Raw genomic sequence first — 15,780 nt, forward strand, 5'->3', positions numbered from 1 at the left:
AATCTATATGTTATGTGCCCTATTCCAAAAGTGCCAAATTCCAAATTCCAAAATTCCAAAAGGAAAAGTGCCCCTAATCTTAGGCAAAACTGTGTCAGCGCGCCCCTTCAGTTAAAATTTCCGCAAAAAGTGCCATTTTTTTTGCCCTTCTCAGAGTGTCAAGTGCCCTCTTCCAAACCATGAGTGCCCCTTGAACAGGCAGTGTCTTTTTTTTAAATCTATCATGATTTAGGCCTGATATAAAACATTTCCTGTGATTCCGACCTGTTTACCAGCTTTCAATAGATGAAAAAAGAAAATGATTCCTATATGCATCTCCTGAAATCTTGTATTGGTTTTGGGTATTTCTGGATTACTATGTTAGTCTCTAGAAGCCCTCTAAAAGCCATAAAATGGTGCCAAATTTTCAAATTTCCCCATTACCTCCCCCAAAGGCTTGGCACCTTAGCTTGGATACTGGTTGTGCCTTCAGATGAGACCAGTACCCTAGAATTTCCTTCCAATACTGTCTTACCCTGACTTTGGACCCAACCCTTATTTCAATCAACATAGCGAGAATTGAATATAGAATATCGCGTTATACCTTCGGCTGTTTGTAACGCTATCGGACCACTGTATTCACTTTCGCCGGCATGATTCAACGCCTTAATGCGGGCGTGGTACATACTATCGAAGTGAAGCCCGTCTACGGTGCATATCGTCTCGCGACCGCAATACACTTCCTACAAAATACAAATACAATTTAGAGAGCCGATTACGTAAACAACAAGATATACACACAACTCATATATAGTACGCTTCTTCGTCACACTTGTGAATCTTAAGTGCGTGTACACTTGACATGAAATTATGCAAAATTAAGTAGAATCAATTCAAACAATAATGGGCACTTGTTTACTCTATTTACAACCTGGATTTTCAAGTAGCCAATTGTTAAAACCGAAATTTCGCAACCGTCTTCATCATATTTGAGATACATTTACTTTAAGCTTGCTAATTTTTTTAGAAATGCGTGTGAAAAAAATATTTTTTTGAATTTGAATCGTGAGCTTTTTTTCATTTTATTCACACGTATCAGTCAGCAGCCAGGGCTCTGCTTTATGAAAAGAATTAAGAAATTACGATGAAGAAATAAAACATTTTTTGCGAAACTCGGTATTGGAACCAGCCCTTCAGATATTTGCCATTGTTGTGTGAAGTCACGCTAATCGTCTGGGGTGTAGCATGCTGCTTCATTATCCCGAAGAATTGGAGTTAAGAAAATCGTACTACTGAGTCTACTCAATCTGTTATAATGTATTAATACATCCACGAGATACAGTGTACTAATTCTCGTTTAGAATACACAATTTTTTCTACAGGGAGACGAGTATTATCGGTAATATCTTACCCTGAAGGGCCCGTTACAACCGTCATCCAATTCGAGCGTGTACACGTCGACGATACTGCCGGGATGAGGCTGCCAGGCGATTGTCACGCTGTTATTCTCGGCGCTGCACTCTTCGGGGATAATCATCGGAGCACCGGGAGCTGAAACGAGACAGAACGGCACCTTGTTAGCGGAGTGAACGTCATGAACGTCGTCGCGTTGTCGCCATAATACCGAAATCTCATTAGCGAACCGCGGTTTCGTTTCCGGTTGCCAAACGACGCCTGAATGCGGATTAACACTTGTTGGTGTCGCGTGCGCTCAATCGGCGAGCATCTCGCTTTTCAAAAACGACAGACAGACATGACAACAATCGACAAAGACGCTCATAAAAAATCGTGCCGGATATTCACACCAGTAGGTGTGCAGAAAGCTGGTTTACCGAATTTCATTTATGTTTCCCCCCCCCCCCCGATCTTTTTGTCTACAACTCCTCAACATTACTAATGCTCAGGGCCCAATTTCACGAAAAAGTGTTTAGTTTGAATTGTTGTCCTCATTGAAGATATGTAGTAACCAATAGCGATTACACCAAATTTTGAGTTTGAATTTGTGAAACTGGGCCCAGGAGATAAACACGTTAGCTATTCTGTGTAACAAAACACACAAAGCCTTCCGATTAGAAGTATTCAAACTTTTTCGACTAATCAGTATTTTCACACACAAATAATGCCGTCAGATTTAATCGAATCCAGATTTATACATCTCGAATTCTTCGATTATTTACGGTCTAATCCGTTTAATCCGCATCTGCTCAATCCGGATTTTGGTCCTATCCGGACAATATTTGCATTCCATCTGTTCATCAATATACAGGAAAATGACTCTCGATACGGATTTCCCGCAAACCGGAGGAATTTTGTTGGTACCAAATGATCCGATTAAAGCGGATTCTACTGTATTTCAGAAAACGGTGGTATTTTTTCAAAACATTTTTCACTTATTCGAACATTTCTCGGTATAATATTTCCAGACTGCGCGAAATAAGTACGGATCAATAATTAACGAGTCTGACGCGTACATGATATACGATTGTAATAAGGGTTGGGCGAAACTTTAAGTGCAAAATCGATCATTATTACATATAGAACTAATATAATTTCAGGAAATAATCGATAGCGTTGCAGTCTTAGGTATGTCGGTGGTGTTCGTGATCTGGGTGATCGCATTCAGTCAAACCGAGCGCTATATTAACACCCTGGCACGCATTGTTGAGAGATCCAATACTATCGTAATTCACTTATCAACTTATGAGATAATTTACTTATAAGTCAAGAGAAGATACACAATATCCGTGTAGGATGGATATACGATCGAAATTCGTCAATAATTCAGCCAAAGATGAAAAATTCTTAAAGTGTATAGATATATCTAAGCAGGCCCGTGTCAAGGGAGGGGTTTGGGGGTAGCGAATGAACCCCTTGAAATTTTCAAAGTACCCTTCAGAAAGTCAGTGTAAAAAAATTTTGGTGAAGATTTCTCGCAAAATTTGGATATAATTTTCATCCTCGCCTGCCATGAGTGGAATCCTTGATTGCCAGAGCAGCATTGGCAGTTCCCCGTTGGGAGTTCGAGCTGGAAAACTGGAGCAAGAGGAGTCATTTCCAGTTTGATTAAATTCAACCAAGAATAGTCAATGTTACTGTATAGTCAATCATAGCTATTCGCATTCAAAATTGATTAATGCTGAAGCCATAGTTCCGACATACATCTATCTGAGGTGTATATTAAATTTCATCTATATCATCAATTATTTAACTGCACAATCAAATATTTACTTCTAAGACCTTCATGCAATAATCATTTCAGGTTCACGTAGGTTCTTCGTAAAATGAATTACATTTCACTTCCAATAAAACCCCTTTTTTATCTTGAAATTGGGATTGACACGGTAGATTTCGTTTGATTTGTTATGTTTTGGTGTCCCCTTACAAAATCACCAACTGCCAGGAGCGAAACAGGGGATTTAATATTGAAATCAGAAAACGAAGTACAGATAGTGTGATCGGTGGTCAAATATAGAGAATTTTTTTGTTTAAATCCTGAGTACTCAATTGGAAATTTCTAACAATAACACAGTGGATATACATAGCCGAAATGTGGAATGGTAAATTGTGCTTGGAAAATGCGATTATTTTGACGTCAGATACTACTCTCTCACGGTATCAATTCATCTCATGATATTACCCCCAACTGTTACTCGCCATAAAACCATATCAAAACACGAAAACACGCAAACACCCTTTTCATTTTTATACAGAAAATAATCAGCTTTTCATATCTGTCATTTCGTCATTTTTTCCCCCATTGAATATCAGTCAGGGGATGAAAGGTATTTCATAAGTAGGAAAAATACGCGTCAGAATATTCATCTTCAAAAGAATATTACATATACTAGCCGCCATTTTGTTATTATGAAGTTGTCAAGAAAATGTTTGATTACAGTTTAGAGAAAATTCAGCGACTAATATCCGCCTGTGCCATACACGTATCAAGTGGGACAGTAGTCAACAACAGACAAGAGTAACACTTCGGCAAATGAGCACCAATTCAATGAAAAAATTCGTTTTTATTTGTGTGGGCGCGTAATCGCGATCTCCGTTCCTATCAATAAGTGGACAGCCGCGGCATTTCAGCAGTCGTGAAGAGTTATTTCATAAATATTTGAAGGAGGTTTTGGCGCCAGACCGACTACGGTTTAACAAATACTTGATAAGCCATTACCGTGTTGTAATACGCTGCCATCACAGCGTCTGTTGTCCGTCGGTGAAGTTGAATCCGAGACCGGGTACAATTAGCCGCGATCGCACAAGCATTTTAGGCCCGGAACAACTGTTCACACGGGTACCAAACGGAACCGTGGCTGGTTTGCCTGTTCGCACCAGGCCTGGGCCAAATTTTAGCATGGGTGAAATCATTGCATATGAATTGCAACTGGTTCCAGGAAGTGACTCACTTTGCTTTTTTTAAGCATTGTTTAGCATCGAGTGCGTGGTTTACATGCGACAGGCTTGGGCCAAATTCGTGATCAGGAATTTGTGGTGCTGAAATAGCCGCTGCGCCCGACAACACGAAGCAAAGCCTGTGGACATGACAACTAGAAATGATTGCAGATTATCGAGCCCCCTGGGTATAGTTCTCCAAACATACACACACACAAGGTTATCAGGTCTCATAAACATATCTTATTTGCTGTACATGACTTGCTACCTTTATGGAAGCTACGGAGTCGGTAAATATCAACATGACAGCCATAATCAAATTTTTTTCATTGTCTACAATTGAGTCACCGAATAAAAAAGGCATATTTGCTTAGACTAGATTCTTGACAACACCGTACGACAAATGCTATTAGAAGAGAGTGGAACCAAGGGAGTGCTTTCACACAAAAATTAGAAGGCTTTAAAAAAATTTACCGAGTTCTTTCCCCGAGTCAACTATATTTAAGTAAAGGAATCCGCCATATCTACGTAGCATAATGTCTATTATGAACGAAGCTCATTTGTTCCAGCTTCGTAACGGTGACCCTCGGGCTAGACATTTTTTTACCGATCGGCACTTTCCCTATTAAGCTCATTGAGTCATCAAACGGCGTAATCCCAGAAGACGCGCGCGAGAGAGAGCAGTTTTATCGGCTCAGTCATAAACTCCCGGCTCGATCAAAAATCACAACATGAACGAGACGCGCGAATTGGTCGTCAACCGACAACGGCTTGATGCGGAATTAATTCGATTTCGTTTTTTCATTCCATCGAATTAAGTATCGCTGGCTTTTTGACGCTGTTAAAACCATTACAATCATCTTTATATACGTTGATAACTACTATGCGTTATTTAAGGGGTTCTGTTTGAGCCTTTTGCTCAACATCGTTGACATTGAAAATATAGCATAAAACTACATGATAATAAGGGATCGATTTTGGATTTGAATATATCGATTATTGAATTGAATTGAATCATCTCTAGCTCTGACATATTGATAACATAGTGCACATGATGTAGTGTGCATCCTCTCACATACAGTTATCAAAATGTATCAAAAATAAAACAAGAGTAATCCAATTACGAAATAAACCCCAAATTCGCAATTCAAATTGTTTTTTTAAACGCCAATATTGATGACGTAGTGCATATCAACGCACACAGAACCCCATCCTTGCTTGCCAGGGTTTGATTGGCGACCGCTAGAGCTCACGCCAATACAAACCCTGGCCGCAAACCGTTGGTCTATTACATCGCCCATGATTTCTTGGGCGGACAGGTTCCCGCTCAGCGGCCACCAGTCTATATATCTAGCCAATCAGATGCGTTTATACCGGCACGATATTTGTTCTATAAAAACCACGCATCTGATTGGCTAGATATATATAGACTTGTGCCCGCTGAGCAGGAATCTGTCCGTCTCAGAAATTGTGGGCGATGAAATAGACCGATGAAGGGTTTGCGGCCAGGGTTTGTATTGGCGCGAGCTCAAACCCTGGCAAGCAAGGAGGACAGAACCCCTTGAATAACGCATACTAGGTATCAATGTATATAAACATTATTGCAACAGTTTTTATGGCGTCAAAAAAATTCCACTTATACTGGCCTTGAAATCGCCTTATATAAGCAGAGTCATTTCGAGGGATAACAACATCAAAGAATACAATTACGAAACTTTAGCGTAAATCATTACTGACCCGTAGAACGCCGGGAGACATACGAAATTTACGATCTATTTCGCAACAACAACAACATGAAAGACTGCAAGTATCTGCGGTAAAAACGAGCATCGAAATAAATCTCTCATAAGCGGTGACAGGAACAGTGATATAATTACATACTCAGCGCGCTGAAGTGTCGGACGCAACAGCGCACTAATTACGCAATTGTTTACGATTAGTCATCCGCGCGTGCGAACGGGACAAAATCGTGTCCTCGGCACCCCCTCTTGTTGCGCGATCAAATTGAGACGTATCGACTTTCTGCCAGCGATACCCCAACAACCAGTAATTCGCCGCTAAAAGGCCACCGAGGAAAAAGACGTAACCAGCATGACTCGGCATTAAATCGAGTTAGGAAACCGCCGATAATGCGAAAAGATATTGCTCATCGCGTAGGCCGTTCTCAAACTCACAAGAGTGAATATAGATGGGGATCTATTATTCTTAATACATTTTCATCTCGCGTTATAAAACTGAATGGCTAACTTATACGGTAAACCTTTGCTTGAGCTGCCAAAAGAAGTCCGCAATATTCTAACATGGACTTCAGAGTCCATGATTCTAAGATGCATATCTTTTAGTGATGTAGGGACCAAATGTTGGGTTCTTTTAGGATACTATAGTTTTCTTGCAAAAGATCAGAAGCCAGGACCCAGTTCGTGACTCGTTAAGTTTGACTGTGGACTCTAGTTAAAATCATAGTTCATATCCAGTGTTTTAACCAAAACGTGAAATCTGATTGAGAAATTTTCGAACACAGTTGTGAGAGAAAGACGCTTCACTGAAGAGGGTCATCGAATCATTGGTAAGAACTGATCCTACTCAACTAAATCTAAGCCAAACTAAGCCACTTAGTGTCAAGAACAGCGTCTTGGTCTTGGTGCCAGGTAGTGCTTGAGACTTGCCATGCGTGAAGACGGAAGCTAATTGAGCAGGGTAAGGATTTACAAACTTCAAGGGTAGGCTATCAATACGGCATGGTAATGTTGAAAAAAAACGTGGCTACATTCAATACCTCTAAAGAATTCCATGTGATGAATTTCGAAAAATCCATCTAATAATAATAATACTAATAATAATAATATGTGTCTTTTATAGAGCTAAATCTAAACACCTAAACAAAATCAACTTTGTCGGCTTTAACAGCCAAAATGTTGTGGTTCATTTTCAATAAATCTTTGAAATTTCATCACATAAAATTCTATTGCGGGGCTTTCTTATTCATCGAAGGTACATTGTAACGAAACACTGTCTCGGATACGAATAGAATCATTTGAGATAGAATATGGGGTAAAATAACTAGTCACGAGTCATGAGTGAAAGAAAGGTAAGGGTGTGAAATATATTTTTGATGCCTACGTAAAAGCCCAACAACAACCAAGCAGTCTGCACATGAATTCAAAAGCAAACCATGAAAAATTACTCGACAACATACAGTTCCAAACCATTTTAACAAGATATTGCGGGGTTTGGGGTCTCACACCTCCCAGGGGATAGGAACATCGCATTACGATTCTAATCTAACCGTGTTCAAGTAGCCACGGGAAGTAGGTTTTCCCAAGACGAATAAGGCAAAAATTCGGGCACATTTAAATACAAGAAACGTCGAAAGCCACATGCTTTTTCCGGGCAGTAAGAACTGCAGCGAACACTGAAAACAACAATGTAAACATGGCGATAAAAACCTTTTGTCGCGGCGCCATTCATGACTTTCAGGAAAGGGCGTATAGACGGACCGATATGGCTATGCGCGCGGCGATACAGAGTCCGATATCCCGGCCGAGTGCGGTGACCGTTTAGTTTGCTCACCCTGTCCGTGAAACGTTTTAAACGACCTGATAATGAAGAGATGATCACATGCATGTGGTTAGTAACGAAATGAAAAAAAATGTTATTATTCGCTATCATCGATAATCAGCACTAATAACAGCTCGAGTATCACAAACTATACAATTGCGTATCTAACTAACATAAACATTTATATATTGCACAGTGGAACCTGCACATAAAAAAAATTTCGGATTGATGATCAATTGGAAAGACAAAAAATGATGCCCCAAATGGAAGTATGATTACAGAATACAGCCATATCAATCGAAAAAATAATGTTAAGTCTGATGTTTCCTTGAGCCAGTGGTTTCCCTCAATAGTTTCTATCACTTCTGATCACTTGATTAGTCCCTTTGTTCTGGATTGTATATATACTTCATAATTTCTGTTGTAACTCAATATTTCTGAAGATGACTGTTAGAATATGGTCGAAACGTCGAATAAAATACTAGCTCTAGGAAACATAATTTCTTTGTTATCGTTGTGGGATTCTCTACATATCACATAGTGTTTTATCAACGGTTAGGATGTATGATTACTATCGTAAGAGGTTCCATTATAGCATATCATTTTCCTTGCTATAGGATGGTATCAGTTTTTACTTAATCCTAGGGTTTAACTCGAACGTCAATAGAGTTAATCCCCTGGCTAAAGTTAAAACTGATCTATTAAACTGGCCGCTGATGTTTGTTGTCTTGAGGCACCACATGTTCAGCTGCACCTTTTTATCATTCTAGTACTAATGGATCATCAGGTACCCACGATAATGCACTTCATCAAATAGATGACAAAATCAACGACATCAATAAACCTTTTTCTATACCAGTATGGTAATCAAGAGGACATATAATCAACATAAGAATGTCTAAGGCTGAAATGAAATGATACCTTGTTTCTCGTAATTGTCTGTAAACTGTTATGAAATTTGTAATCAGTTCATTTCTATAGCTGCCGGATCTGTTACGGTTAGCTTGATCATGATTTAGAACAAATGCACAGGGTAGATAGGCATCTGGCCGGGTAAACTTTTAAGCTTAGCAGAAATGAGAAACGAGGTATCAATTTTTTCAGCCAAACATTAATCTATCTCTGATGAGTGTAGTATGTAACAGAAACATGCACAACTATACAAAAAAAAATGGAAAAGAAAAACAAGTATCTAAAACCGCTCGTTCTGAAATGTGATGGAGAAACTAACATTCCGACAAAAGACCAACACTCAAACGCGATTTCGCAAATTCATTGATTCGCTCAATTCACAGTTAATTGCTTATAACGCTGCATCATCGAAATCGAACGGAAATCTATCGCGAAAACATTTATCTCGCCATTCTATTTCCCCTGACTAAACCAAATGGAAGTGAAATGTGACTCAACGCGTGCATTCAATCTACGACCGTCATCAACTGATTGAATTTTACGCGGGAGAATCTTCGTAATTAACCGAGCCGTAGATCTCAGATCTCGGTACCTGATGTATGATTCATAATTAATAAGCAATTCTTATCCTAATGACCCCCTATTGATACGAAACAAAGGATCAACTCATATGACTATAGCGAAGAGAGGTCACATTGTGTGTGGATTGAATGATTAACTCTTTCAGTGCGTCGACACCGCGGTGCAGTGTATAAATGGGTGATGGGCTTTTCTAATACACTGCAATGCGGTGTATTGATATAATCAGTTTTTATCTCTATTGAAAGATGGCAGCTCCTGTCAAACAGTTAGATATTAGTAACTAACGATACACCGCATCACGCTGTAGACACATTATAGTGGTATGCCCGTTATTCAATATACTAAGGTGGAATCTTTGAAAGATTTCATATCATCTCCACCACTTTTGGGAATTAATCAATCAATCGGCACTGAAGGGGTTCATTCATAAAATTGGGCTTCACACGACGACATCAATGATACAAATTTAAATATACAGGGTTAGTTGGGATACTACGCCCAATCTGAGAAAAAGTGAACAATTCCTTGGCAATCCTATTATTTCGATATTCAACACTCCCCGAGTGAACAGAAAACAAGCGGGATATAAGAACTATTTAACTCGTCAGAATGGGCTTCAAGTCTTCGCAACATCACGCTGAGTAAAAAAACATTTCGCGCAGAAAAAACAGCGTCTGCTTTTCGGATAAAAATTCGCGAATGGGGCTTTTATTATTCGTACATCAATACGCTTAAATCGACTTGAGAGGAGATGAAGATGAGATTTCGATATTCATATCGGGAGAGTATATCAGTTACATACAGCCACTAGTTCGACCTAAAAACCACAATAATCCCCCATACTCCGAAGTCTTAAGCGCGGACTCGAGTACCTAATCCTTCAGAGACGCGTATTTTATCGATAGGATAATCCAAACACGAGTGTTTTCATAATAGCCGAGATTTGCTATTAAAAACAACATCATCCCGAAGTTATAGCAAGGCCGCCGAGATATTCTTGCCAATCCTGATCTGAGGTATCGAGTTGATCTAACCGACCGAGTAGATACCGAGATGTGTTTGCGTAACAGGTTCTTTAGCAAATGAAGAGTCGCGGTTTATCCTTCCGCATTCTTCTTCGGAATCAAATCGAATCTGATCACATCTAAGCCGCGATCACACGAGCGTTTTTGGCCCACGCAAAATCGGGCCTGGAACAACTGTTCACATGGGTGCCAAACGACCCGTGCCATATTAGGCCCTACCAAAAACATCGAACTGCAGGCCTGAGCCTTATTTTTGCTAGGACATATTATTGCACCTGAATTGCTATTGGTTCTGGAACTGACTCAGCATTGCTTAGTATCGAGTGAGTGGTTTACATGAGACAGCGCTCTCTAATAAGACACGGTCTAAATTTGGCTCGGATCCGATCCATGCCAATCCGCGGTTCTAGGCTCTACACTGGTACAAATTCCAGCCCTATACGGTTGACTAGATACATAGCTATTTACGTAGTGGGATAAGCTATGGTATCATCATCATCAAGCTATCAGAAATAGTGTCTTTATTGATCAAAGCTTCAGGTAGACAGTTGATCAAGACGAAGATGTATGGTTTCTTCATTGTCCCCAAAGAATTGCCAATGGTTCGCCCAAGCCCCACAGCTTCTGGCGAAGCCCTCTCGTGTCTCGCAAAGGTAAAATACTATGTTAGGTATTCATGTTAGGAAATGGAAATGTACGATTACATCTTCTGATAACTGATGAATATACCGGCTAATTACTGCATCGGCTAATTACAGATAGACAGAGGAGAGTAGAGGTACATTACAGGAAACATTTGCGAGCATGTCCGCGAGAGAGAAAAGAAACAAAAGAACGGACAGTCCCCACGTAAAAGCGACCTTTCTCTTTCATTCATTCCGGCAGACTCATCTTCTGAAGCGAAATGACAAGCAAATAATTGATCGAGCTTTCCGTCGAGATCCATAAACATGTCAGGTCTACGCAGCCGAGAACATGTCAGTTGTTCTGAGGAAAAGAATCCCCACAAAAATACAATTGTCCAACGCTTGGTTGGGTGGATGGACGCTTTCGGCATCTTCTGTCCAGTAACTGATTTCGAAATCCACTAGCGAGCATGGTGGAATTTAGAATCAACCTGTAAAGCTCAAGGGGAAATAAAATGATTGGATAATTTCTAGAATCCAATTTCTCTATCCTTTTCTCAGAAAACCCTAAGGACGACGAAGTTATTCCAAGGTTAAGGAGAGTTGGATCTATATAAGAGGAATAGGATGGTACAAGAGTATATAGAGCAGTAATCATACTTTAATTGACGGTGGCGAGGAAATGTTTGTAATGCTACTCCTCACCTACAGTTGTCAAATTTGGCAATACATGGCCCGGAATACAGGTAGTATGTCCTAAGGTGGTTAATAGCATTTCTGTACGATTTTGATTTCGGATTTTAGACATCGTACAAAAAATGCTATTACGTACATGAGTGACATTTCGCATTCTACCAACCCATGCTGTGGCCGGGTATTTGCTAGTAGAGAATAATTAAGCATTTTCATCATCATTCTGAGATGAGATTTCTTCTAGAAAATAGGTAATACGCCCGATAAATGAGGCATAACCTGTACCTGGGATACCCATTCACTGGAATAATAATTGACCGACGGCAACAGAAGTACTTGAACCGTCAGTACTAACTAGTTCATTAGTATCGATATTCTCTAGGTAAAAAACAAACCAATTACGAGATACACAACTTGAATATTCAATGCACTCGATTAGGGTAAAGCCGTTCTTGACGGTGAGGGTTCAACAATTTATACATGCGCACACTCACTTCACCGGAGACATACCTGAAAACTGTCGTTTCGACGAAAAACGAACGTATGAGTCATCAATTTGCCGGTGAGAGAGACAGATTTCTGTCTCCGTCGAACTGTGAACGGAAACCCGACGACTAAGCACGAAATGCTACTCGACGTCTTTTGATATTTCTGGCGCTGCGCATGTTGCATGCACGTAGGTATTCATTAGATCTTCAGGTAGCAGGTACAGCACGTTTGAAAGACTTCCCCTCGTCGTCATTGTCGTCGTCGTCGAGAGATTTGATCGGATTAAAGCAACAAGATGGAAGAACATCGCCAAAGAAAGTTGTCGCGAAATATGACGAGAAAGTCAGCGGAGAGAACCCGTACATTTTCCAGCCCTATTCCCAGACTAACTGGTTTATATGTCCACGATTAGCCATACTTGAGGAAAGAACAGGGGCGAAAGGGGCAGACTGATTACCTTGACATGAGCACTAAGAAACGAAGGGCATATATACTGAAAAGGGCAAATGTAGCCAAAACAAGGGCCTGGAAAATTTTGAAATTTCAGTGCATTATCATACAATTTCTAGGCACTTGAGGGACATTTAAGAGAATACAAGCTAAATCCTAGTTGTGGGTGAAAGAAGTGCCCTGAATAATATTGCCATAGTATTTTCAAAAGGGCACTGGTAAAAATTGCGATGGGAGCTCCTTGTGCTTGTCCATCTGCCCTTGAAGTATGGTGTAACATCTCCCAGTGCTTTTACAGAAAAGCAGCTTTATTATTGGGTCTATTTAATCTGGATTAACATAAAATCTGGATACTATTTACAGTCACGCGTACTTAAAATACTCTAATCAGAATTTCCGTCTAATCTCGATTAATCTCCCCAAATCATCTTGCTTAAGATTAAGATTAAGTTTTGTATTTTGATACAAAAACAATTGGAAATGTTCCTATGAAGAAAAACCCTTCAGACTGCACCAATAAAAATGTATGTTTTGGACCGTGAGTCCTTTGATTTTGTTGATTTTCTCTTTGGTAACAGTGCCGGATTTCGTTATACATTTAGATTCGAATACAATCTAGTCAGCATCTGAGAAGTTTTCCGAGAATCACCATCATCAATAAAAACCTTTGGAGAAAATGTTTTCAACACCTGTGGACCGGTAGGTAATTAGAGGTAAAATGCATATCTGTAAAACCGCTACAAAGCAAAACGCTTCTATGCGTGAAAATGATCAAGAAAACGATGGTCGAATTTGTCTCGGAGAACGCCTGTCTTAATATATCAAAACGGATCATCAGCCCGGTTGGGTAACTTGTTAGAAATTAGCCACCAATTACTCATATTATTAGCCAACACCATCTGTCCGAAATGTTGCTTTAAAGACACCTAACCCCAGGTGTAAGCGGCTCGGTCTGGGAAAAATAAATATACAGGAGACGTGCGTACTTGTATAAGAATAACCGAAGTCAGACAAGCCGGCCCCGAGATAGTGAATCACCCTTTTAATGATTGAGACAAGAAGACTGCTACTGAAGTTCAAATAATCCATAAAGACTACACCGGTTATAGTCAGGGGTAAACGATAAACTTCTGGTGGAATAAGCAAACATACTCGAAGAATCAATGATAGTATTACCAGCAAGGCTGATATAAACGTAGACTGTCAGTGGTGCTTCGATCATTTCGAAAAGAGAGCTGTGTAGAAAAGATGACTATTCCTGATAAAGCGAGGAATCATCCAGACAGCAAGGTAGCCGGCAGCCAGTCAGTGCGCTTATGCGTGAAACAGATTTTTACATAAACGAGCTCCGACACAGCGTGAGATTCGTTCGAGAGGATCTTGAATAAATAATATAGTTGTTATTAGTGTTATCATAGAAAGTAAATGAAATCACAGCAAAGAAATGCCGGATGAAATAACAATTTTGCTTACGAAAACAGAGACGAAGACAATAATAATAAGTAAATACCCATACTTGATGATTAAAAGATTTATATTCAGACAGTTTTTCGGAGTTTATCTTAAGTCCATCATCTTGAGAAACCAAAATCTTTTTTTTTACTTAGTGGTTTTGACTTATTAACTCCGAACACTGAGATAAATATATCAATCTACCAGTCAGAGATAAAGACGAATTTTCTAGCGAATGCATGGATGAAGAAGTACTTGAGGGAAAGATGGGCAGAATGGATGATGCAGAGTATCTCCGTTGATCTCGTCGGCGAGAACAGTTTTCCCACATTTTTATCCGGTGCAAAACTACAACTATCACGAAGATTCGTAGGAAAAATGTTTAGGAAAAAAAAAGAAACGAAGTGAGTGTTATGAGAATTGAAAAAAGATCTTATCATTTATAGAGGAGAGTGGTGAGAAAGGAAACAGAACGGTCGGTCAAAACTACACATAAGAAACATGAAAACACAAAACGAGATACGTATATATTTTTTTTTCGAAAGAAAGATATTTAGTGCCTATTACAACATCAATATCAACTACTCACCAACTAATCCATCTGTAAAAGTGAAAGAACCAAGATTTCATTAGAAATGTCTAAATATTCATAGTATACACCCTACTCCCGGAAAAGAAAGTCATCGAAAAAAGGTGAAAACTACTGGAAAATAATTTTCGAACATCAGATTCAGGGTTAAACTGCTAATTCGATTTAATCACCTCATTCATTCAGTTTTAAATTGATTTAGCAATTAATCTTCTTTGGGCCAAGAGATGGTTTCATAATCTGAAGCCCACAGTTTGTTGTAAATTAGAATTTAACAGAACATAATTACAAGTACCGTTGATCTTATATAATTCCTTAGAATTACATGTAGTTCATTTCTACTATAGCCCAAGAATCCGAGAACTATATTACAGTAATTGGCTCCAATTTCAACTTTAATTTGGTGGATGGCCTCGAACTCAGCTAACTAAAAAGTCTTGAGGTATCAAAGTTAACTTATTTCTAGGACTATGGTTGAGGAAGAGTTGCATATGAATCAATAGCCCCAATCAAACAAGCATGCCCGTGCCAAATTAGGCCCTGAACAACAGTTCACACGGTTGCTAAACGGGCCCATGCCTGTTTGACCAGACTAGGCCAGAGCCAAATTTTAGCATGGGTCATGTAATTGCGTGTGAATTGGAACTGGTTCCGGAAGTGACTCCGGAAGTGCTTTGTTTAAGCATTGTATAGTATCGAGTGAGTGGTTTGCATATATATGAATGCGATTTTTAGTTGGGCACGGGCCAAATTTGACTCGGGTCTGATCCGTGCCCATTTGGCCCGATATTGACATCGACTTATAGACGATAAGCGCCACTCGCGTTTGTTTAGAAGAGAAACCCCCGCAACAAAAAATCAGCGCTGACTCAATTCGTCGGGTCTAATCATCATCGCTGGCAACAATGTCACGGATCGACAAATACCGATAAACCGTCGATCAATAATTGAGTAGGAAAAATTGCTCAACCGACAGGCTGCTGATAATAATACTGCTCGAGTAATTCTTTAAAACAAAAACGAAAAACAGTCG

At 39.6% G+C, this 15,780-nt stretch overlaps 1 protein-coding gene across 1 annotated transcript in view; it reads right to left on the reverse strand.

Moving 5' to 3' along the window:
* LOC141910136 (E3 ubiquitin-protein ligase TRIM9-like) overlaps positions 1 to 15,780 on the reverse strand; it is a 45,488-nt gene that overhangs the window by 3,551 nt on the left and 26,157 nt on the right. The window contains exons 5-6 of the mRNA XM_074800859.1: positions 1,391 to 1,530; positions 584 to 722 (exon numbers count right to left, since the gene is read on the reverse strand). Coding sequence (XP_074656960.1) covers positions 584 to 722; positions 1,391 to 1,530 — 279 coding nt within the window. The remainder of the gene's footprint in view (positions 1 to 583; positions 723 to 1,390; positions 1,531 to 15,780) is intronic.

Source organism: Tubulanus polymorphus, chromosome 1 (genome assembly GCF_964204645.1).
Source record: "Tubulanus polymorphus chromosome 1, tnTubPoly1.2, whole genome shotgun sequence".
NCBI classification, from domain to species: Eukaryota; Metazoa; Nemertea; class Palaeonemertea; order Tubulaniformes; family Tubulanidae; genus Tubulanus; species Tubulanus polymorphus.